The sequence below is a fragment of the Esox lucius genome, chromosome 13 (genome assembly GCF_011004845.1).
Source record: "Esox lucius isolate fEsoLuc1 chromosome 13, fEsoLuc1.pri, whole genome shotgun sequence".
NCBI classification, from domain to species: Eukaryota; Metazoa; Chordata; class Actinopteri; order Esociformes; family Esocidae; genus Esox; species Esox lucius.
Window position 1 is genome coordinate 9,816,136 of NC_047581.1, and position 24,667 is coordinate 9,840,802.

The 24,667-nt window shown below is 41.7% G+C and overlaps 2 protein-coding genes across 3 annotated transcripts in view; both read left to right on the forward strand.

The window, feature by feature from the left end:
• The first annotated feature begins 6,401 nt into the window (after positions 1-6,401).
• Positions 6,402-17,252, forward strand: LOC105023320 (NADPH oxidase activator 1). Its single transcript, XM_010892415.4, has 16 exons — positions 6,402-6,936; positions 7,469-7,646; positions 7,749-7,831; positions 8,046-8,154; positions 9,637-9,762; positions 11,055-11,162; positions 11,382-11,441; positions 11,617-11,654; positions 12,066-12,204; positions 12,492-12,563; positions 12,923-13,055; positions 13,209-13,321; positions 14,410-14,555; positions 14,706-14,811; positions 15,277-15,400; positions 15,536-17,252. Exons 2-16 carry the CDS (start codon positions 7,473-7,475, stop codon positions 15,649-15,651), a joined length of 1,647 nt encoding a protein of 548 aa, XP_010890717.1. The 5' UTR covers positions 6,402-6,936; positions 7,469-7,472; the 3' UTR covers positions 15,652-17,252.
• A 4,334-nt stretch (positions 17,253-21,586) lies between these two features.
• LOC105023352 (whirlin) overlaps positions 21,587-24,667 on the forward strand; it is a 54,552-nt gene continuing 51,471 nt past the window's right edge. For both annotated transcript variants that reach the window (XM_020052213.3, XM_020052214.3), the window contains exon 1: positions 21,587-22,902. In XM_020052213.3, coding sequence (XP_019907772.2) covers positions 22,162-22,902 — 741 coding nt within the window. In that variant the 5' untranslated portion in view covers positions 21,587-22,161. The remainder of the gene's footprint in view (positions 22,903-24,667) is intronic.

The following is a 24,667-nucleotide window of genomic DNA, read 5'->3' on the forward strand; positions in this document are numbered from 1 at the left end:
GTCATGTTTGGTAAAAGATGACGAGTAACAGACAAGTCGTGTCATTGTTTAGAGGCAGGATACTACACAGGGCACCTTTAAGGTCAATGGCTAGTTGTGACCTCCTTTTAACTGGTCATTTAGGTCTCATTTAGGAACTCACTTCTTCTGGGGAACACAGTTGAGTTATTTTCTGTACTTTTTACCCCTCTGATTATTCCCAACCTGCTCTGAAACTTGTCAGAACGCAGGAGCAACCAACTCCGGTTCTGATGGGCCAAAATACATTTTCATCCTCTACTAATCAGGGACTAATTCAGACCTTGGATCCCAGGCGAGTTGCTGCCTTCCAGGACTGTAGGAGCCTACCATTACTATAGAGTAAGTGGTTTAACTTTTTTGACTATTTGGTTTTCTTTTGTAGATGAGAACGATGGTATGTGAAGCTATTGCCTTGTGATTCCAAGGCTACGTTATCTAGGTCAAGCATTGAAAGGCTTTTGTGCGATCCAGCTCAACAATGGTTATTATATGAATGGGTTCTATCTCTTTGGCTTTCATAAACTGCCATTGGAGGGCACTAGTCACCAACTGTACAACAGCTCATAGACTAAGATAAAAATATATATTGGATTTAATCACTTACTTTTAGTACTCCATTACATATATTATTCCATAAGGACTTTACCTTATGACCACCAATGTCAGTAAACATCAATGCATTGCTTATGTATACACTTCAATCATTTATCTTTGGAATTGTATTATATTCAGAATGATTTATTAGACAGATATTGGGAGGTTTCTGTGGCCTCGTTTGCTAGAAGTTATCCCACTTAGAATCTTTCTAAGGAGACCGGTAGGAAGTTGATTTAAGAGAATATAACCTTTGTGGCCATTTAATATGTATAATCTGACTCTATACTATTTGTAAATTAACAAGGAATTCTGTAGTAATCTATAATTCAAAATAATACAATAAAAATTATTCCAATTAAGCAATAATGTCATATTCATAGTTTGTTTTGACCAAAACTGAAGTTGCTGATATTAGCTAATCTTTAGTAGCTGAACATTACATAGGCTTACCGAAAAGTTATTTTTATATTGACAATTGTTAGGCCTCTGCAAAACAAATATCTCTCATCAACAAAGGCACTATCTCTGGACTCTACCATCTGGGGGTTTGTATTCAACAAAGATGTTTAAAAAAAAGTTGTGTTCACAGATATTATACCCATACCTTAGTTGACGAGACACGTGTTTTTACCTAGTCCTAACCGGCTTCAATGTATTACATTTTTCTGTAGTAGGGTGGCTTGGGGTTAAACGCCTCCCTGGGTTAAATGTCCCCCCATAATTCTCCACCAAAACACCAAATGATGGCACATTTTATTTCCACACATTCTTGGTTGCCATTATTCTTGTTCATCTAGAAAATGTTGAATCATCTCAACCGAGCAAGTAATTCCACAAAAAACGATTTAGACATAAATATTGTCATGTGATGTGATAGACCTCTAAACTGATTTTTGATATGTCAATAGGAAGGCCTTAGGCTATGTAGTCCACTTGTTCAGAGAAAAAAAAGGATAATTCTTTTTTATGGCAAACCTGTTTTTTGTGGTGATTATGATCATGTAGGGCTAAAAGCCCCCACTCCTTTGGGGAAAAATGCCCCAGGGGTATTTTACACCTGAGAATACACTAGTAAAATTTAACAAAATTATAACAAAAAATTTGCTGAAATATTACAAAAGTTTGAGATATAGCCTAAAATGTGTCATTTTTATTTTAATACATAGTTTACTGAGCATATATTGACATCTAATATTATAGGCCTATCAATTGGCACCAATATTGAATTAATTGCTCAATATTGATTTAATGTTTTTAACTTAATACTTTCACACAGTTAACAAAACATATTTAAAAAATAGTAATCAAAGGTTATTTGAAATTGTAATGAATGTTATACATAACTTTTTGCCTTTGGATATAGGAATGTGCAATATCACAGTTTAACATAATTTTTTTGTTAACTCATTTAAATACTGCAATCAAGATTTACTTATTTTCAATAGTATAGATTACATTGATAGAATGATATTGACACCTAAATATGGAATACATCTTAATTGGGGGTAAAAAAAAAACCCAGGGGGCACTTCCACTAACTTTACACACTACAGTAAAGAGTAGCAAATATCTAGCTACTGTATTTGCAGTTAAAGCTCATTTTCATACCACGAATATTCAATGTGTGCTCCTCAATCGTCAAATTAGTATGCCTGAAACTATCTCACTTGGATCAAGCAGCCAGGTACTTAATAATTAGTCAACAACTTGATTTAGGTGTGCTGGCTCTGTGATACACCTAATACAAGGAATGGCTGTGGGTCCCCAGGAGATGTTTAAGAACCACTGGCCTACAGTAATGAAACATTTGAGAATTCATCCCTTATATGTCAGGTTAAAATGGCCCACTCTGTAGTAACTCCACAGTACTTATCCCTCTCATAGACTTCAAAAACACATCTCATTCCACTATAGTTCAGGTCTACAAAAATGTGCATTCAACCTTTAGGGCACATCTTTTAATTCCCTGGATGAATTGCATTAAAAAGAAAGAAAAAGGTGTTTGTGAAAGGTCAGGGAATTACCTTTCAAATATATTTCATAATATAATTTAACCAATTTTAGAATCACCCGCTAGGCTCCAACAATTGTTTTAAAAAAACGAATTGTGCCAATAATAATTGAGCATTAGCTTTGCCATATAATTCACTGAAGTGGGGCAGCTGTGCTTCTGGACTGTAACTTTGATGTTCGAGGCACCAAACTCCACACACACGGTTGGAAAAGGGATTCTAAAACATACGTGTTGCTGCTGCAGTGGTTAGAATTAGTTATACTGACATTCCAGAAAAAAAAAAACTTGCACCACTGTATTCTTTGAATACAACATAAAAATTCCAGAATAATTCAGTACTGTGCAAAATCTTAGGCCACCTAAGCAAATTGTAATTCATCTAATAATCAAGTATCCAAAGCATTATGTTAAAAAACACTTAAACACTGAACTAAATTGATGTAAACTAAAATAAGCATCAGTATTATGAGTACAATGTACTAAAACATTTATTGTTTTTACTTTTTAACATTAACCCTCCGAAAATGTGTCTGATGAATTGCGGTGAATCCATTAGGTCTCTAGGATATACACCTAACAGCCATAACATTATGACCACCTGCCTAATATTGTGCAGGCCCCCCCTTTTGCCGCCAAAACAGCCCTGACCTGTCAAGGCATGGACTCCACTAGACCTCAGAAGACGTTAGCAGCAGATCCTTTAAGTCCTGTAAGTTGCAAGGTGGGGCCTCCAAGGAATCAGACCTGTTTCTCCAGCACATCCCACACTTGCTCGATTGGATTGAGATATGGTGAATTTGGAGGCCAGGTCAACACCTTGAACTCAAACCTTTCCTGAACCATTTTTGCTTCGTGGCAGGGCGCATTATCCTGCTGAAAGTGGCCAGTGCCATCAGGGAATACCCTTGCAATGAAAGGGTGCATATGGTCTGTAACAATGCTCAGGTAGGTAGTATGTGTCAAAGTAACATCCACATAAATGGCAGGACCCAAGGTTTCCCAGCAGAACAATGCCCAAAGCATCACACTGCTTCCGCCGTGTTAACTTCTTCCCATAGTGCATCCTGGTGCCATGTGTTCTCCAGGTAAGCTACACACACACACCCGGCCATCCATGTGATGTAAAAGGAAACGTGATTCATCAGACCAGGCCACCTTCGTCCATTGCTCCGTGGTCGAGTACAGATGCTCACATGCCCAGTGTAGGCGCTTTCAGTAGTACAGGGGTCCCCATGGGCACTCTGACTGGTCTGCAGCTACGCAGCCCCGTACACAACAAACTGCGATGCACTGTGTGTTCTGACACCTTTATATAAGTACCAGCATTCATTTTCAGCAATTCGAACTCCAGTAACTCGTCTGTTGGATTAGACCACACAGGCCAGCCTTCATTCCCCACGTGCATCAATGAGCATTGGCCACCCATGACCCTGTCGCCAGGAGCACCACAGTAGGGCTGCAGTTTTGGAGATGCTCTGACCCAGTCGTCTAGCCATCACAATTTGGCCCTTGCAGAAGTCACTCAGATCCTTACGCTTGCCAATTTTTCCTGCTTCAAACACATCAACTTTGAGGACAGAATATTCACTTGCTGCCTAATACAGTATCTCGCAAAAGTGAGTACACCCCTCACATTTTTGTAAATATTTGATTATATCTTTTCATGTGACAACACTGAAGAAATGACACTTTGCTACAATGTAAAGTAGTGAGTGTACAGCTTGTGTAACAGTGTACATTTGCTGTCCCCTCAAAATAACACAACACACAGCCATTTATGTATAAATCGCTGGCAACAAAAGTGAGTACACCCCTAAGTGAAAATGTCCAAATTGGGCCCAAAGTGTCAATATTCTGTGGGGCCACCATCATTTTCCAGCACTGCCTTAACCCTCTTGGCCGTGGAGTTCACCAAAGCTTCACAGGTTGCCACTGGAGTCCTCTTCCACTCCTCCATGATGACATCACAGAGCTGGTGGATGTTAGAGAACTTGCGCTCCTCCACCTTCTGTTTGAGGATGCCCCAATACTCAATAGGGTTTAGGTCTGGAGACATGCTTGGCCAATCCATCACCTTTACCCTCAGCTTCTTTAGCAAGGCAGTGGTCGTCTTGGAGGTGTGTTTGGGGTCGTTATCATGTTGGAATACTGCCCTGCGACCCAGTCTCCAAAGGGAGGGGATCATGCTCTGCTTCAGTATGTCACTGTACATGTTGGCATTCATGGTCCCCTCAATGAACTGTAGCTCCCAAGTGCCGGCAGCCCCAAACCATGCAGTCCAAGACCATGATACTCCCACCACCATGCTTGACTGTTTATCTTGGTCTCATCAGACCACAGGACATGGTTCCAGTAATCCATGTCCTTAGTCTGCTTGTCTTCAACAAACTGTTTGCGGGCTTTCTTGTGCATCATATTTAGAAGAGGCTTCCTTCTGGAATGAAAGCCATGCAGACCAATTTGATGCAGGTGTTGGTGTATGGTCTGAGCAGTGACAGGCTGAAACCCCCACCCCTTCAACCTCTGCAGCAATGCTGGCAGCACTCATATGTCTATTTCCCAAAGACAACCTCTGGATATGACGCTGAGCATGTGCACTCAACTTCTTTGGTCGACCATGGCGAGGCCTGTTCTGAGTGGAACCTGTCCTGTTAAACCGCTGTATGGTCTTGGCCACCATGCTGCAGCTCAGTTTCAGGGTCTTGGCAATCTTCATATAGCCTAGGCCATCTTTATGTAAAGCAAAAATTATTTTTTTCAAATCCTCAGAGGGTTCTTTGCCATGAGGTGCCATATTGAACTTCCAGTGACCAGTATGAGGGAGTGTGAGAGCAATAACACCAAATTGAACACACCTGCTCCCCATTCACACCTGAGACCTTGTAACACTAACAAGTCCCATGACACCGGGGAGGAAAAATGACTAATTGGGCCCAATTTGAACATTTTCTCTCACGGGTGTACTCACTTTTGTTGCCAGCAGTTTAGACATTAATGGCTGTGTGTTGAGTTATTTTGAGGGGACAGCAAATTTACACTGTTATAAAAGCTGTACACTCACTACTTTACATTGTAGCAAAGTGTCATTTCTTCAGTATTGTCACATGAAAAGATATAATCAAATATTTACAAACATTTGAGGGGTGTACTCACTTTTGTGAGATGCTGTATATCCCAGCAGAACAATGCCCAAAGCATCACACTGCTTCTGCCGTGTTAACTTCTTCCCATAGTGCATCCTGGTGCCATGTGTTCTCCAGGTTAGCTACACACACACACCCGGCCATCCACGTGATGTAAAACTGACAGGTGCCATGATAACGAGATTATCAGTGTTATTCATTTCACCTGGTCATAATGTTATGGCCGATCGGCGTATAATTTCAGGGTATACATGAGCAACAATGTGTTTTTATAATTGTCATAGATTAAAATCCCTATCGGAAAAATGTATGGTATTGAAGAATTACAAAAATTATTTTGCAATAAAACCCTAAAAACTAACTGACTAACTGCTTTTAGATATTCTTACTCTATGGCCATTCACCTTAAATCAGTATAAGACATTGTCACCTCAAGGGAACTTGGTTTATTGAATTTTCTTTGCTATGGGAACAGGTAAATCATCACATCCTTGTTTGTAGGTAACGACCGATTGAAAGGTTAGTGCTGAAACAAAACAGATCTTGGAAATGGATAATGGCTACATTTTTATTCTTCCTCTTTCTGGACCATTTAAAGCTCAGCTTTCTCTGAATTACCAGAAAGAAAGTAATGCTTCCGTGATCACATTTCATAATGACTGAGTTACCTATGAATCATCTATGACATCAGTCAAACTCAGTGGGTGGAAACCTTCAGCCTTTTCCTCGTACTCCTCAAAAGCACTTCACAGAGCTATCATTTACTGTACATGCTATTTTCCACGTCTCAGCGAGTGAATCACAAATTTGATCATATTCTATATATAGTGCAATAATATTTTACTTTTGCCCTATGGACACTGGTCTAACGTAGTGGACTGTGTGGGGTGTGGACTATGTAGGGAGGGAGTAGCCAGTCAGTGAGGGGGGCTGTCCAGGGGCATTCCCTGCATAGTTTTCTTGAACGCCTTTCTACCACAGGGACTTCCTTGTAGAGCAGGATTGACCAATTTTCTGCTGTCTCATATAAGCAGCTTTGACTTTAAGGTGCACTGGTTGAATATACAAGAAACCACAGACTGAACTCAGGATCAAAACAAAGCTCATTCCAACCCAGAACAGACACACAACCTCTATTCCTTTGTTTTAGAGAAAATACCAGTAAGTAGCATTTTTTTAAATGTTCTTTTGAAATCATTAACATTTATTTGATATACCAGTAGTTCATTATTTAAAGGTTCAATAAATACATCTTAAACTTAAAAGCAATAAATGCTCAAGAAGTCCTTTTTTCAAGTAGTTCATTATGTACATTTTGTGAGAGACTAATTATTATGTTAATTTGTATTTCACATGTGTATTAGAACACACTTGGAGGAATACAGTCCCCACCTGCAAATAATTAAAATGTATAATCTAAGTTGATCTTTGTCAAGTTCAGGCTGCACAAGTTAATCAATTAAAGAGATGGTTAAATCTCAGACTGTCTCTTTAATCGATTGTCTTGTCATGTCTGAGTTCAATGACGATTTTGTTATTCACAGGTGTGGACTGTATTCGCCCAAGTGTGTTCTGATACATAGGTCCAAATGTGTTGTAATACACATTTGAAATAAAACCTACAACACAGTGGCTAATTAAAACTTCTGTTGTAAAATATAACTTTTTTATTTTTATTTCCTATTTTAAATAGGAGCATGTTGTATACAGAACTTCTGCGATTGTGGGATGAGGCGGTGAAGGCGGTGGATGCCCGGGACTGGCAGGGTGCTCTGTCTAAGCTCGACCAGATCTCTGAGCCCACATCCCGAACTCTGTTTGTGGCTGCCTCTGCCCACCTCGCCTTGGGCCAGCTGGAGCCTGCCATCAAAGTAAGTCAGAAAAGTTGTTTTTGAAAAGTGATTGATCAAAATGAAAAAGAATTATCTGTATGTGTGTGGCTGATATTTTCCCTGTTGCCCTGTGATATTAAGGCTCTAGACCAAACCATAGCAAAAGATGAAAGACTTGCTGTTGGTTTTTTCCAAAGAGCTGGAGTACACATGATGGCAGACCGGTAAGAAGACCTCTCTGCCAAATGAATGCCCTTTGTCTCTCTACTGAGCTGTTTCTCTCTTTCAATGAACTATACAGTATGATATTCAGGTGGAATTTGGTTGTCTTTTGAACATAGATTTTATATCTGACATTCTCTCTCCTTCATCTGTGTGCCTGTGTGTGCCTGTTTGCGCCTGTGTCTGTGTGTGTGTGTTGCTTTTGTGCTCACACAGGCAGGAGGAAGCTCTGAATGACTGCATTTTGGCTCAGAAAAACATGAGAGGGAACATGGTCATTGACTACAAACAGCTGGGACTCCACTACAAGCTCTACAGCTGGCAGGTCACTCACAGCTAAACATACTGACAACATGCTTATAGAGCTGTGCTTGTACCATACTAACAGCAAGCTTATAGAGATGTACTTGTACCATACTAACAACATTCGTATCGAGCTGTACTTGTACCATACTAACAGCATGCTTATAGAGATGTACTTGTACCATACTAACAGCACACTTATAGAGATGTACTTGTACCATATTAACAACATGTGTATAGAGCTGTACATGTACCATATTAACAACATGTGTATAGAGCTGTACTTGTACTATACTAACAGCACGCTTATAGATATTTACCTGTACTGTACTAACAGCACGCTTATAGAGATGTACTGTACTTGTAGCGTACTAACAGCACGCTTATAGACATTTACTTGTACCATACTAACAGCACACTTATAGAGATGTACTTGTACCATACTAATAGCAGGCATATAGAGCTGTACATGTACCATACTAACAACATGCGTATAGAGCTGTACTTGTACCATACTAACAACATGCGTATAGAGCTGTACTTGTACAGTACTAACAGCACGGTTACAGACGTGTACTTGATTGACGTGTACTTCTACCATAACAAAACCATATATTTACCTTTTAGTTGTACATCATTTACTAGTATCAGAGGACCGTACTGTAAAAGATACCTCTGACAATCCAATTCTACAGTGCTCATATTTCAACTTATTATGCATACCAATGACATACTGGTTCCTATACAGGAATCTTGGAACCTAGTATAATAGGGCACTTATTAAAAAAAGTGTACTATATAGGTATTGGGCACCATGACATTTAGTTAGCGACTGGAAATATCACCATATCCATTATATCAACACCATTGTTCAGTAAAAGGAGAAAACCCCACCTGGTAGGGAGCCATAACAAAGCCTCATTGAAGGAATGGGAAATGCCGGTTTCGCAATACTGAATACCTCTCAGGGCGAAACACGTTCCTACCCCATGTACACCTGGGGCTGTGATTGTCTGAAACAGGCCTAACAACTGTTTGACACGTCAATTGTTGTTTATTTAAACTGGGAAGGCAACTTGAAAAATCATATAGTGAATGTGTCTACATGTGTTTGTCGGGCAAATGTATTCAGGACATTTATTCTGGGATATATATTCCCAAGGGTATCAACCAAACCTAATATGGTCCCTGTTTTATTAATTTGTTAGACATCGATTGAATCAAATGAAATTAGGCCTTGGCTACTTAGACATTTCTATGTAATTATGTTTAGAGATGAAGACACCAATGTTTTTGATAGCAGCTTCATTTAGTTCTCCCACGAGTCATTGTGGAGTATTTCCTCTCCATATAAGCATATGGAGAGAGTTATCGTGGAGCTCTGTGCCCTGTGTCCTACATCTAATCCTTAGGGCTTCCAAAAAATTTAATATCACCACATAGAGAATGCAGTGAACTGTATAAAGAAGGTTCCATTTGTGACATGATCTCCATGTTTGTCCAGGTCTTGAATAACACAGCGGCTGCCCATTCCAGACTTGGCCAGTTCGACAAGGCCCAGGAGTTCCTGCTCTCTGCCCTCCAGGAGAAAAGAGGAGGAAATATGGAAGTGGCTTTTGAAAAAATATCTGTAAGTTGTCAGTCAAGTTCACTTCAGACTTGGGATGATCGTCTCTATGCAGAATGGTTGCCTTCCATTGTTTCAGCTTCCATGTTTCAGGTTACACAGTGTGCAAACAATTTCAGTGTTGAGAAGCCCTGGTTTTCTTACATCACTATGTAACCTGCCTTGTTGCCCTGTGTTAACATTCCTGGAATTTCTCATGCGTGCGCTCACTATTGACTTGCTAAGGGAGTTGTCTGTTTAAGCATTTGTCATTTAAATTTTTTTTCCTATTTCAAAATGGCCAAGAGTACCAGATTGATGTTACCCTAGGTTAATCCAGGTTTCTGTGACCACATATAGGGGTTCTTCCCGTTTGTTTTTCTGAGGTCATGAAAAAAAAAATCTGGCTGTGTTGACATTGGCATGGTGCTGTGGTGGTATATCTTCATGGCTGGGTTTTGACATTGGCATGGTATGGTGGTGGTAAATCTACCTGACTGTGTTTTGACATTGGCATGGTATTGTGGTGGTAAATCTTCCTGACTGTGTTTTGACATTGGCATGGTGTGGTGGTGGTAAATCTTCCTGGCTGTGTTTTGACATTGGCATGGTGTGGTGGTGATAAATCTTCCTGGCTGTGTTTTGACATTGGCACGGTGTGGTGGTGGTAAATCTTCCTGGCTGTGTTTTGACATTGGCATGGTGTGGTGGTGATAAATCTTCCTGGCTGTGTTTTGACATTGGCACGGTGTGGTTGTGGTAAATCTTCATTGGCTGTGTTTTGACTTTGGCATGGTGTGGTGGTGGTATATCTTCCTGGCTGGGTTTTGACATTGGCATGGTATGGTGGTGGTAAATCTACCTGACTGTGTTTTGACATTGGCATGGTGTGGTAAATCTTCCTGGCTGTATTTTGACATTGGCATGGTGTGGTGGTGGTAAATCTTCCTGGCTGTGTTTTGACATTGGCATGGTGTGGTTGTGGTAAATCTTCCTGACTGTGTTTTGACATTGGCATTGTGCGGTGGTGGTAAATCTTCCTGGCTGTGTTTTGACATTGGCATGGTATGTTAAATCTTCCTGGCTGTGTTTTGACATTGGCACGGTGTGGTTGTGGTAAATCTTCATTGGCTGTGTTTTGACTTTGGCATGGTGTGGTGGTGGTAAATCCTTCAGGGCTGCATTTAAATCTGTCCTGACTTACTCCACTCTCTCCCTTTCTCTTTCACTTACACACTTTCTTTCTCCCACACTCTTTCACAAACTCTCTCATAAGCTCTCTCTTTCTCTGTCTGTGTGTTTGTGTCCACCCTCAGAGGAAAGAGGTGCTGCCTATTCTATTGGTACCGGAGGGAGAGGTGTTCCGCCCCAGGAAAGTGGACATAGAACAACTAGTCCAGAGAGACTTCCTGGGCAAACCAAAGGTAGAGTAACCTCGACTGACTGAGACCTCCAGAGTCACATAGGGGCATCCTAAATCACATCCTTTCCCCTTTAAAGAGTACTTCTTTTGAATGGTGCCAATTGAGATGTTGTTCAAAAAAAGGGCAGTACAGAATTAATAGTAGGGTGAAGACAGAGTGACTTATCTCTGTGTGCTTCTTTGTGTGTGAAATGAATCACAGCCTTTCTTGTACTTTCAGGTCATTTCTTCAATGATTCCCAACGATGACTTTGGTGGATTCGAACCTCTCAGGACACAGGTGAGCCTGAATGCAGTGAAAATTATTTTGCCAATGAAGTCCCATCCCAAATGACACCCAATTCCCTATTCGGTGTGCTACTTTCGGTGGTGCCATATTATGGACATAGGTTGCCATTTGGGACGGAGAGCATGCCTTTTACACCTCCCCCTGACTGTGACTGCCCTCTTAACAGAAACCTGGATACTACGAGCCCAAGGTGGATGCAGTCGAGTAAGTAGCATTATTCACACTGACATTTCATTATGTCCCAGAAATGAATGTAATTAGTCACGGTGACCGTGGGAGAAGCGTGGAGCCACTACTGGAATCCAAAGAAGATGTGTATTGTTAGCATGGCGGCTCGAATGTCACGCTATCTCGTCTAGGCAAAGGTCTCCGACTGCAACGTTAGTAATAAACATGCCGATGTGAGTCGTCTGTACTTAAAAAGGTTGCGCTGTGCCCGACACGACCGTGGTACCCTTCGCTGTGAGCCGTGCTTTCCTCATGAGCACTCAAGGCATTCTGCTCCTTTCCGCACCACGTGGGTCAACGTGTCAAAGGGCTAGGGTCAGTTATTGCAGGTGTGCAAGCCGCCTGAGGGAGTCGCTAGAGAGGCATTAAGACCAGCTCTCCTTACAGGGATTCCCGGTACATGCGCCTGCATTCCCCTCACGTGGCCCGGGGCCCCGGTCAGCTGACGGTGCCCGAGGGGGCCATGGTGTTTGTCTTCAGTGATGTGGACAAGGAAGGAATGGCCACGGTGATACATGATGGACAGGTGAGACACAGAGCACAGAAAGGGGACACTCCTACATTGTGACATTGACGCTTTTGTTGTAAAACCCCCCAAAACAATGTCAGAATTTCACATGAGATGTCAGAATCTCCCCACAAGTAGCTGTCTGGGACCCCACCCCCCACACCATCGCTATAGTCACTTGAGGATTTTTTTCCACTTTCCTAAAGCAACAGCCACACAACACCTACTACTTCAATAGGTTATTTCTGATGATGGTCTTATTATCACTGTTCAACATTTTCTATTGTATCTCTTTCCTCTCTTAGAAAGGACTGGTTCCCATGACTCTGCTAGAACTGGTGGATGCTAAGAAGTTTAAAGGCAGAAAAAAGGATAAAGTATGAGTTTCTACTATTTTACCACATTCTATGACACAAAAATGAACAGGATGTGGAGGTAGACTGAGGTGTCTTTTTTTTTTATCTCACCTGGACTATTCTCTCAACGTTCTGAGCAAAGCTTCCATGTAAAAATTTTTTATAAATAAGTTGTGTGTCACAGAGGACGCTCTAAAATGTGCCAATGTTGCACCTGGTTAGTGCTTCTAGATGAGTGGGAAGACAAGGTTGTTGAATTCCTGTGGATTTTAATGATGAGGTGTCACAGGAACAGTATTGATTAAAAGCCGTTCTGGATGTTTCACTGCTTTAATGGCCGGACCTGTTACCTTGACTACCTTTTCTGTCTCCAACCACAGAGTATTCCCAGTGGGATTCCTCTCCCCCCAGGCCTCAAGCCCCCCTCTCGCCCGGACAGACAGCCCAGCCCCATGGAGCCTTCCCAGGGTGGGCTCACCCTGTTGAACCCCTCCAGAGACGAAACAGGTGGAGGTAGGCCAGCATCTATCCCAGCTATTGCAGTTGATGTTTATTCACCAGCACCAACAGCCATTCCACCAGCCCCATATAACTGACTGTAAATATAGACATTTTTTATTTGAAGTCTACAGCGTTAAATATTGCCATGCTGTATTTCACCTGCAGAGAGCCCAGACAGCGGGACGCAGGCACGGATCTACAGCCCTGCCAGCCGTTCACCAACCTCCTACAGCCCGCCACCACAGTACTCAGTCACAGTGGACAGTCCCACTGAACCTGTGAGTCAAGGGCACGACGGATGATTCATGTAATGGGATTTATCGCTCAAAAGATTGGTGCAAACCCCTAGTAGATCTGTCCTTAAGTTGCAGGCCACTGAAATATATTACACTGTGCATCCTTCTAGTTGAATACAGTTCTGTACTGTGCAGTAAAGTTATACTTTACAGGACAATACGTTATAGCTATACTATACAGGAAAATATGGTATAGATATACTATACAAGACAATACGGTATAGATATACTATACAAGACAATACGGTATAGCTATACTATACAGGACAATTCAGAATGGCTATACTATACAGGACAACACGGTATGGCTGTACTATACAGGACAATATGCTATGGCTATATTATACAGGACAATATGGTATAGATACAATATACGGGACAATATGGTATGGCTATACTATACAGGACAACACAGTATGGCAATACTATACAGTACAATATGCTGTGGCTATACTATACAGGACAATATGGTGCAATATAGCTAAATACAGTAGAATATTGTTCAGCATACAGATTATTGCATTTTATGAATCATGGTGTTTGCAAGTCTTGTAGTGGGGTAATAAGTAGAATGTTGTTGATGTGGCCTGATTAAGTCAATTCAGAAGAAGGAACCAAATAAAAAAATTTAGTGGGTGACCACATCTGGCTTTTGTTCCTGATCATGCCTGTGTGACCTGAATTATTTTTGTAAGAAGAAATAACCTCTTAAAATGTTAGATGCCTGCGCTGAAATCATATGGATGTCTTTTTTTCGGTGCAACTTTCCATATCTTCCTGAACTGACTGACTGGCTGACTGACAATTTGGATGACTGATTGACATACAGAATGCCGGAATTCAGAATGCCTGATGACTTACTGAATGACTGACTGACTGCAAGGCTTACTGACTTACTCACCAAATTACTGACTGAATGGCTTACAGACTGACTTACTGATTGGCTGACTGTTTGACAGCTGGCTGACTGAGTGGCTGGCTGACTGACAGAGAGAATGACTGATTCCTGACTGTTTCACTGAACCGGTGATTGAATGGCTGACTGACTTGATGATTGTCTTGACTCACAGACTGAAGTCCCGGACGGCTCGGTGGTGGTGAAGGTGCATTACAGATACACCGTGGCTCTGAGTGTCCCTTTAGGCACTCCGTGCGACCAACTACAGCAGAGAATTGCACAGAAATTGGGGCAGCCCGCCTCACATTTGCGCCTCAGGTAACTTCAGACATGGCAACCTATTTATGTCAGCGCGAATTTCGACAAGCGCTGCTACTACCTTGAAAACTTCACAGCTCATGTGGGTCCAATTGACCCCTCCCTCTCCTCTCCTCTCCTCTCCTCCTCTTTGTCTGCTTTCTCCCCTAGACATAAGCAGCATGGCTCCCAGGTGCTGAAGCCTCTGGATGGGGAGGAGGGGCTTAAGGCTCTGCTGGAGGTGTCGGAGGGAGGCAGGACAACACTGTGGTGTCAGGTATGACCCATGGGGCCCAGGTCAAACGGGGTCATGACATGTCACCTGTGACTTCCTAACTCACTAGTGTTACAAACATGAGGTGTCAAATGTTGTTTGTTTATAAAGTAGGTAATGGCTAATGAAATGGCTACACTTTTGAAAATACCCTTACCCTCTATTAGGGCAATAACGGAGGGTATATAATTAAAAACTACAAGTAGATGCCACCCCCATGTTAACAAGCTATTTAGACATCGCGCCAGAAGAAAGCTTCTACACTCATCAAGACACACAACAGTGCCCGGAGTTCGCTAAACAACTCAGAACTTTGCAACCGGCTTCTTTGGTCCGGGCATCTCGCCTCGATGAGAGTAGAGGCTTTCTTCGTGCAAATGCCTTGATGGAACAGAAAAACCTTAAGAGGATGTTTACCTAATGGCATAATAATAGCTAACCCTTGCATTCCTTCGGTCTTGGTGTCAGACTGAGGACCTTCTGCTCAACCGTACCATTCTCTACCAGATGGTGGCGCTTTATGACTATGCGCCGCAGGGACCGGAGGACTTGGAGTTCAGTGAGGGAGACACTATTGATATTCTAAGTAATGGTGAGGGAAACAGGAGAAATAATGAAATTGTGTGCGTTTTAAGTGCAAAGTAAGTAGGGTACTTAAACTCCCCGTTGTGACAAACGACTCACCCTCTCTCTCTGCCCCCCCCCCCCCATCTTCTTGTCCCTCCAGTGAATGAAGAGTGGCTGGAGGGACACTGCTCCGGTAACATTGGTATCTTCCCTAGCTGTTACGCCTACCGGGAAGATGTGAACCCCGCAACAGCCGGTCAGGCGGCAGCGTCGTAAGAGACCGGCGTCGGCCGAGTCCACCGGGGAGGCCGCTTCAGGCCAAACCCCATTCCTTCTAGAATGACCTACTATTGACCGAGATGTAATTGGCACAACTCTAGCTCCCGATCAAGAGCGTAGTACCTTCCTGTTGTGGTTAGGACCCTAGCTGAGTTTGGGTAATGTGCTTTTTCTGGGGCCGACTGAAGGACTACGTGTTGTGTTCACCTGTCCACCTGACTGTCAAAACCACAGACGTTTTCCAGCAGCTCAGAGAGAATAGAATCGGTGTGTCGCCCAGAGTTTGGTTCAAAACAGATTCTTTAGGAATGTTGTACAGGTGGTTAAATGGGAAATCTGCAATTGGTACCACCTTTTATGGTAGGCTTGTAAATCTATTATATATACACCGGTCCACACTCGAAGATAACTTGTAAATACCCTTGTGAGCTTTTTAACCTTCCCCATCAGAGTGAATAGTATATACTGTTTTACAAGATAATTACAAATAAACCCTCTGCAGCCTCTTCATGATTTCCAGTATTATTTGGATATCATGAATGGTCGGTCCATGTGTAGTTCTGTGTATGGATTCGAGTGTGGTTATATTACTCACGCCCGATCCCTCAGTGGCTGGTGACCACTTTGTAATGGTCTGAACATCAGATTGCCCCTTTAAATGCATCACTTTTTCCCCACTTCCTGTCAGCTTGTGGGATTGGCTCTATTAATGAGATAGGACAATGCAACAATACCATTCCCTTATTCTATAAGGACTACTTTACTTAAGAGCCCTCATTGAACAGAAAGTAATAACATTTAGGGACTTCCAGTCTCCGATAATGGGGACTGCTGTGAAAAAAAGGCGCCTTTGTAAATTAAATGCGGAGGGCCAGAGGATAATGTCCGCATCCCAAACAACCCCGTATTCCCTGTTTAGTGCACAACTTCGGGACTACAGCACCAGTTAGGACCCTCCCTTTAGCACAGCAGTGCGGTTGAAGTGGAGTGGTCTAGGCTGTAGTTAGTCACCGCAGAGTGACATGTCAGACACTTTTAGCTGTCGTCACAAATGGAGGTTTGCAGAGCTCCGCTCTGATGACTTATGAAACAGAGTCCTTTAATGATCGGGCTTCAGTTCATTCCCACGTGTAGCGTTTATGCCCACCCACCCTCTGGTAGAACCGAGGGACTTGTGTTCTTGCACGAGGGGACAAGGAATGCATTTCAAGGCGCTACAATATCTAACAGAGAATGTGGCGATAACGTGGCGAACGACAATAACATTAACGGTAGAGCTATTTGGGCATCCTCAGTTACCAATGGTGCCATGATTCATTGAGAAGGTTGTTTCAGAACTGCCCTAACTCTACAGCAAGCTGAAAACACCTAATCTGATTCTACTGTATGTCTCTGACTTATCTCACGCCTTGAACATATCCGACTACTCTGGGAATCTCAAAGAATCAAAGTAAATGTTAGACATCTTAATGAGTATTCACATATGTAAAAAGGTTTACATTTTTAGATTCTGTCATTGGTCATTTCTAGATAGCATGGAATGTTTCTGGAATACCCCAAAAACACAATATATTAAACAAATATTAAACTACTTGTGACCAGGCCCATGTGTATTCTATTGTTACCTCATGTTCCTATAAAGAGAATTTGATCTAATATGTTTGTATGGGTACCCATAAAATCATGACTCAACATTCTGATGTTAAGTGAATGTCCAAAAAAAATCTGTTTTATTTGCAGGTTAAACCTCTATCAGCTCTGTTCAAACACTGTGCACTATATAGGGAATACAGGGCCATTGGGGAACCAAGGGATTTTAAGAGTATGACCTGAATGGAGGTTTATGAAGGCACATTGATCCTGCTATATTACTGGTGTTACTCTTTGGCAGGGTGAAGCATGAGTCACTTTCCTTGTATTAAATGCTAAGTCATTCATCAGAGGAACCAGCCCTCCTCCACAATCTGTTGACCATATTTTTCCTTTCTAAAGAACCAAATAGCACCCTAATTCCCTTGTAGGGTGCACTACTTTTGTATCCAGGTTGCCATTTTGGGTTCAGTCTTTGTCTCTCATTAGGGGTTTGCGAGAGAAGATTAACATCTGGAACCAGATAAGTTGATATTGTATTTTGGTGTACATTAAGGCAGTGCATTTGATGTCAACTCACTGTTACATACCATCATTCAAATGTTTTACTTGACAATGACAACCACAGACTTGGCAAGCTAGCACAAAAAGATCTAGGACCAAGCTGTATTTCATTATGTATTCATGAGGGTAGTCAAGGAATGTATTTTTGCATCATGTAGGTATACAGTGAGAGACATTTTTTTTGATCCCCTGCTGATTTTGTATGTTTGCCCACTGACAAAGAAATTATCAGTCTATAATTTTAATGAGACAGAATAACAACAACAAAATCCAGAAAAATTTCAAAAATTGGCTGAGGGAAGGAGGTTCTCACCCAAGATGTGACGGTACAGCTTTTATAGCTTCCTATGTTTTTATTTGTTTTATTTTTTATATTCTCTTATTCTATGCTTTATTATTATGCTGTATTTTGTATTTCTCTTTTTGATTTATTTTGTTATTAAATGTATATTTTGCTATCTTTTACCAATCATAATGCAAGTTCTGGTACTGTCAGAGGAATAACCTCTGTGTAAATGTTACAATCTACGGATGACAGTTAATGCAAGTTCTTGTGCTCCTGTTTAGACATCGATGTAGGGTATTTTCTGACAAAAGGACTGACGAGTTTATCCAAGCGCTGGAGCTCGAGGATTGAGATACCGGGGTGGTTCAGTAAACAGTAATGGTAACTGTAATTCATTGAGGATGAAAATAAAAGTATAGACATAGCATAAATGTCCCTCTGGAGAAAGCCAAGAGAGACATTGATGCAATGATTCTCTCACTTAGGGACTGACGGGTTCATCCTAGCATTGGAATGTGAGGATTGAGATACCGGGGTGTTGAAGTTCATGCTGTCCCCCTGGAGACAGCTGAGCTAGAGAATTGTAACAATCTGAATGTTTTAATTTACATTGCATTTTGTATTTTAGTTTTCACTGTAAAGCACATTGAATTGCTTCTATGTATAAATTGTGCTATATAAATAAACTTGACCCCATCCATCGTCCCTTTGATGCAGTGAAGTTGTCCTGTCCCATTAGCAGAAATACATTCCCACCTCCATGTTTGACGGTGGGGATGGTGTTCTTGGGGTCATAGGCAGCATTCCTCCTCCTTCAAACAGGGCGAGTTGAGTTGATGACAAAAGCTCAATTTTGGTTTTATCTGACCACAACACTTTCATCCAGTTCTCCTCTGAATCATTCAGATGTTCATTGGCAAACTGCAGACGGGCCTGTACATGTGCTTTCTTGAGCAGGGGGACCTAACGGATGCTGTAGGATTTCAGTCCTTCACAGCGTAGTGTGTTACCAATTGTTTTCTTGGTGACTATGGTCCCAGCTGCCTTGAGATCATTGACAAGATCCTCCTGTGAAGTTCTGGGCTGATTCCTCACCGTTCTAATGATCATTGCAATTCCATGAGGTGAGATCTTGCATGGAGCCACAGACGGAGGGAGATTGACAGTTCTTTTGTGTTTCTTCCATTTGCGAATATTCGCATCAACTGTTGTCACCTTCTCACCAAGCTGCTTGGCGATGGTCTTGTAGCCCATTCCAGCCTTGTGTAGGTCTACAATCTTGTCCCTGACATCCTTGGACAGCTCTTTGGTCTTGGCCTTCTGTGGACAGGTGTCTTTTATACAGGTAACAAACTGAGATTAGGAGCACTCCCTTTCAGTATGTGCTCCTAATCTCAACCTGTTACCTGTATAAAAGACACCTGGGAGCCAGAAATCTTTCTGATTGAGAGGGGATCAAATACTTATTTCACTCATTAAAATGCAAATCAATTTATAATATTTTTTACATGCATTTTTCTGGATTTTTTTGTTATTCTGTCTCCCACTGTTCAAATAAACCTACCATTAAAATTATAGACTGATAATTTCTTTGTCAGTGGGCAAACGTACAAAATCAGCAGGGGATCAAATAATCCCTCACTGTAGATATATAGTGAGATGAGGGGGTCGTATCTGTCTCTTGTAGCCCAGTTGGTTGAGCATGACTCTTGCAACACCAGAAGCTATGGGTTTGATTCTCAAGGGGGACGTGGTTTGAAATGGGTAAGGGTGTCAATAAAAGTACTAAAATGTATATTGCTCTGTGTGCTGCTTGGCTTTGTAGAAAGCGGACCCGACCAACTTCCCTTTATTTCAGACAACTAAGACAACACATATTCTTACATGGACGTGCTGTCTAGTAAATGAGCAATCATGTCTTTGTGTTAATATGATTAAGAGTTGGCCAGAGCTGAACAAAATTAGATTGGCAGGCTGGTTGGCTGTTGCCTTGGTTAATATCCATTGTTGGTTAGTCCCCAAAAATATTCCCTAATTAGAGCAGTATTTTGGACCAGAATTCTGGCCAAAAATAAGGAGCTGTTTGCCGGTAGTGAGCGCAGATTGATTCTGTTGTTGTTTTACAGCTCATTAGAGGAATCACACTGTCTCAGGAGGTATTTGACTACAGTGCTTGGCATATACCGTACAATATTATAGTGATTTAATAAAGTTGTGTGTATATAAATAGCATTTTATGTGCATCCTTTGGTGGTTGCTTGTGTGTGTGAAGGGAAAAGAGAGCTGAGAGAGTGTGTGTTTTTGTTTTACTATCAGAGTGAGGACCAACATTATTCACAATGATAGTAAAATAAGGAAAATCATGTGAAGTGGTTTCATGCGAAGAGGACATTTGGCCAGTTCTTACTTTAATCAGAAGCTTTATCTGACTTGGGGTTAGGTTAGGGTTAGAATTATGGTTAAGTTTAGGGATTGAGGTTAGGTTTATGAGTTAGTGTTTGGGTAAGGTTATGCATAAAGTTTAGGTTTAGGGTTATCCCCTGTGGGGATAAAAGGGTCAAAGTTATAATTAGGCATAGTGTTAGAATATAGCTTACTTTGAGGTGTTGTTGTTTGTTTTCTGGTCCCCGCAAGAATAGCTGTACACAACTGCGTAGAAAACTGTGTGGGGAAAAAGTGAGTAAACCTATGCAAAACAGGTATTACACGAAGATGTTGAACAATGAAATTCATATCTTTTTGCGAACATTGTCTTTGGTCTGATTCGTCTGATAAACACCCATTACAAATGCTTGCCACACTGCTCACTTACCTTTTAGCACAGTGCAACCTGTCAAATAAATATTATATGGAACATTGTTCAGTTATTGCTGGCGAAGGTAGTGTTTATTAATAGCCCATTGTAAAGTGTATATAAGTAGATTAAGTCTGTATTGAACTGGATCATGCAGCTTTTTATAAGCTTAACTGCTGTTGGATGCTCATCCGGTTATCTTTATCATTACAAGTTGACAGCCAGCAAATAAGATAGCCACAGAGGTGCCCCCAATACTATAATGAATCAATTTGCTAGGCTGAATATAATGGTCTGAATAAGGATTTGAGGTCCTGCCTTTCTGCCTTCACGTAAATAAAAGGAAGTAGTCCCTCACTAGGCCTTGTAGCGGCCCTGTAAATGATGAAATATTATATTAGCTGATTAAACGAAGCGTGGTTATGCTTTATCTGTCTGAAAACGTACATTATTTCCATGTGTTTATTCAATAACAGCAAATCATGTAGCGCCAAGCATCCGATGTGTTTGTACACGATCCGCTGTCAGTTTCTAAGCAACATACACAGAGCCACAGACACACACACACATACACACACACTCGAATAGTCCACACATCCGCGTCATTTCCTATTCTGAAAAGGTCTGAGCGAGAAAGCAAGTCTGAGCGAAGCATACAAGTGAACATTATAAAATCTTATCCGAGAGATGAAGATCACCTAGCCTCGTTGCAATTTGGGGGAATCCTGAGACGATCGAAACACAACCAGCCGTTACATTTCGGTTTTAATAAATTATCAATTTATGTTTTTTTAGGTATAGAACATTTGCCAACTAATTTGCTTAATAAACCAAAGGAATACACCAGATGTAGATGGCACTTAATAATTGCTTGTAAATTGTTGCGCAACAGCGCGCACGTTTGTGGCGTCTTCTTTGATAAAAAAAAAAAACTTGTAGCCCAGTAGTGTGAAGCCTAGAAGCCTCGGAATGTTCCGACGCATGCACGAACATTTTTATTGAATTGTTGAAGCAATACTTTCCTGACCATCATCTAAGGATCTAAAATGCATCATTACACAAAACCAGAATGTTCACAGTGGCGACTACAGTGGTGAGCAGTTATTTTTTGTCGCTACTTACAGGCTTCCGAGAGATGACCACTTTCAAAGCTGATTTCATCAAAGAATCGCGGTGCGGTAATGTGTTTTTGGAGAGACTTCCATAGCGGTATTTCAAATGCCTGATCTGACCATCCCTGCCTGCGGTGCGGTATTCGTGATAAAGTTGTAGTATGATGAGTAGTGATTTGGAGCGTGTTTCACTCAATTCAACTGCCGCCAACCCGGGGACAGGGTCGGGCGGCCGCGCGCTGTCAGCCAACGTTCGTAAGCTGCACAACGCGCTCAACCTGCTGCTCACAGACTTGGAGAGAGAACAGTTTATCCACTGTCTCAATGTTTACCACGCGAAGCGCAACGTCTTCGACTTGGTTCAAACTCTTAAAATAATCCTCAACACCCAGAATAAACGACAACTCCTACCCATGTTACGGTTGGTCATTCCGCGCTCAGACCAGCTGTTGTTCGACCAGTATACTTCGGAGGGCCTGTACCTTAAGACAGACCATCTACCACCAAACAGCGGCAACAACCTTGAAGGCTTTGTAGATGTACCAATTCCCACTACAACCTTTATGAATTCGCACGAGCCTCAGCCGCCTCTTTTTTGCGATGCATCAGGAGCGTGCCCTGGCTCGGATGCATCCAGCACCACCGTTGATGGGACAGCTCCCCAGACTTTCGTGCTAGGAGAGCCTGTCGGAGAAATCCGCCAAGTGACTCTGAGACGCAGCAAAAGCAATGAGGGTTTAGGATTCAGCATCCGCGGAGGCTCGGAACATGGCGTGGGGATCTATGTGTCACTGGTGGAGCCAGGAACGTCTGCCGAGATTGAGGGATTGAGAGTCGGGGATCAGATTGTCACTGTCAACGACATGCTGTTTGACAGAGTATCACACATGGAGGCGGTCAAGGTAGGCTCTGTGCGCGTGTGTGTTTGTGTGTGCATGGAAATCCTTATCCAAACGCATATTGGCTTATTCCCGGCTAAATAAACAAGCTACAAAGACCATAAAACAAAGACTTCATGCCTGCACCAACACCGCACTATGGGACATAAACATCCTAAAGCTACAGGATCCAAATTACATTAGATCATTTTACATTCCAAGACGAATTAAATGCCCTCTTCCAAAGTCGTACACTAAGTACAGCATTTAATCTATCAGTTACTTACTGGAGAAACCTAACAAGCCCAGTGAAAGAAAAACTACTAATGAAGTGTGGTCTGCAGAAACGGAGAGACAGTCATTGGCTTGAGGTACAGTTTAAGGCAATGGTTTTAATCCCATCAAAATCAATGTTGTATTTTATTCTACATCACTGGTCATGAATGTTATCTCCTTATCCTGGCCTGTGGCTCAAATGCAACCTTAGCTGAACTTTTTAGTTGTTTTTGCTGGACTAGTCTGAGGAGAGAAAGTACCATGTAGCCAGATATAGCATATTTGAGACCCTAGTCCCTATATGCAGTTTGCTACTTTTGACCAGAGTCCTATTGGCCCTGCAGTGCACTTAAGTATGGAATAGGGTGCCATCTGATACGAATGCTCTCACTCCGTTGCCTTCAACCCCCCCGTCCTCCACTTACATTCCATTACCGTTACATAACCCAATATACTCAGAAATGAGGCTTGAAATGACAAGTAGCTGCATATTGTTAGAGCAGCTAGCGGTTGCTTGGCACTGTCACACAAAGAAAAGCACACCCTGGCAATGTGGAATCAAAATAGATGAAGTGCTCTGTAATCTGAGGGAGACAGTCTGAATGCTTCCCAAATGGTGCCCTATTCCCTTTATAGTGGAGTGATTTTCACCAGGACCAGTAGGAGTGGAGTCAGTTGAAAATGAGGAATAGGGTACTATTTGGGGTTTAATCGCAGTGGGCCTGATTCTCTTCTCTATTCAGGAAAATGTATGTTTCAAGTGTGACATTATTTTAGGGTTTGCTACCTGTGGTAGGTACTGTTTTAAAGATAGTGTGTTTTATTAGTTCCTCTGTGTGTTTTTATCAGGATGGAGGTTGTTGTGTGACAAATATAATTTCCTTTCATCAGTTCAGTGTAGAATACACAACTTGCAGCTAATTCAAAAGCTAAGTTTCTTCAAAGGATTCTGAGCTTGACTGATGCCTACGCCAGTTAACCAAATAAAATACACCATGCAAGGTTGTTATAGATCACTAAGAAAACATAGATTTGTAAAATACAAAGTAAATATATTTTCTATGCATTCAGTTAATATGTCCTCTAATGGATGTGCTTATGTTCTTGATGAATATTGTTGTTTGCTCAAAACTGGGGATTGAAAACAAGTTGGCCTTGGCGTAGGCATATTTAAAGAGATCCACTTATTTCGGCGCTCTTGAAAACCAACGCTGAATCTCAACGGATTTTATCTTGCAAAATGTCTGGTGAATAAATAAAATAAACACAGTACATACATGAATATGAATAAATTATACTGTTCTGGGTATCTATGGGTATTGCATAGCAGCATGGCTCCTTTAGCTTGGATTGAGGAGTCTACAAACCTCAGACAAACAGGTGCTTGTCTAATTGAGTGTTCTATGGGTTCAGCTTAGTTAAGAGACCTATTCATTATGACTCATAATGTATTGTCGACCTTACATCAGTTTTCACAATGTTCATTCATTTCACATATCTCTGTATACATTCT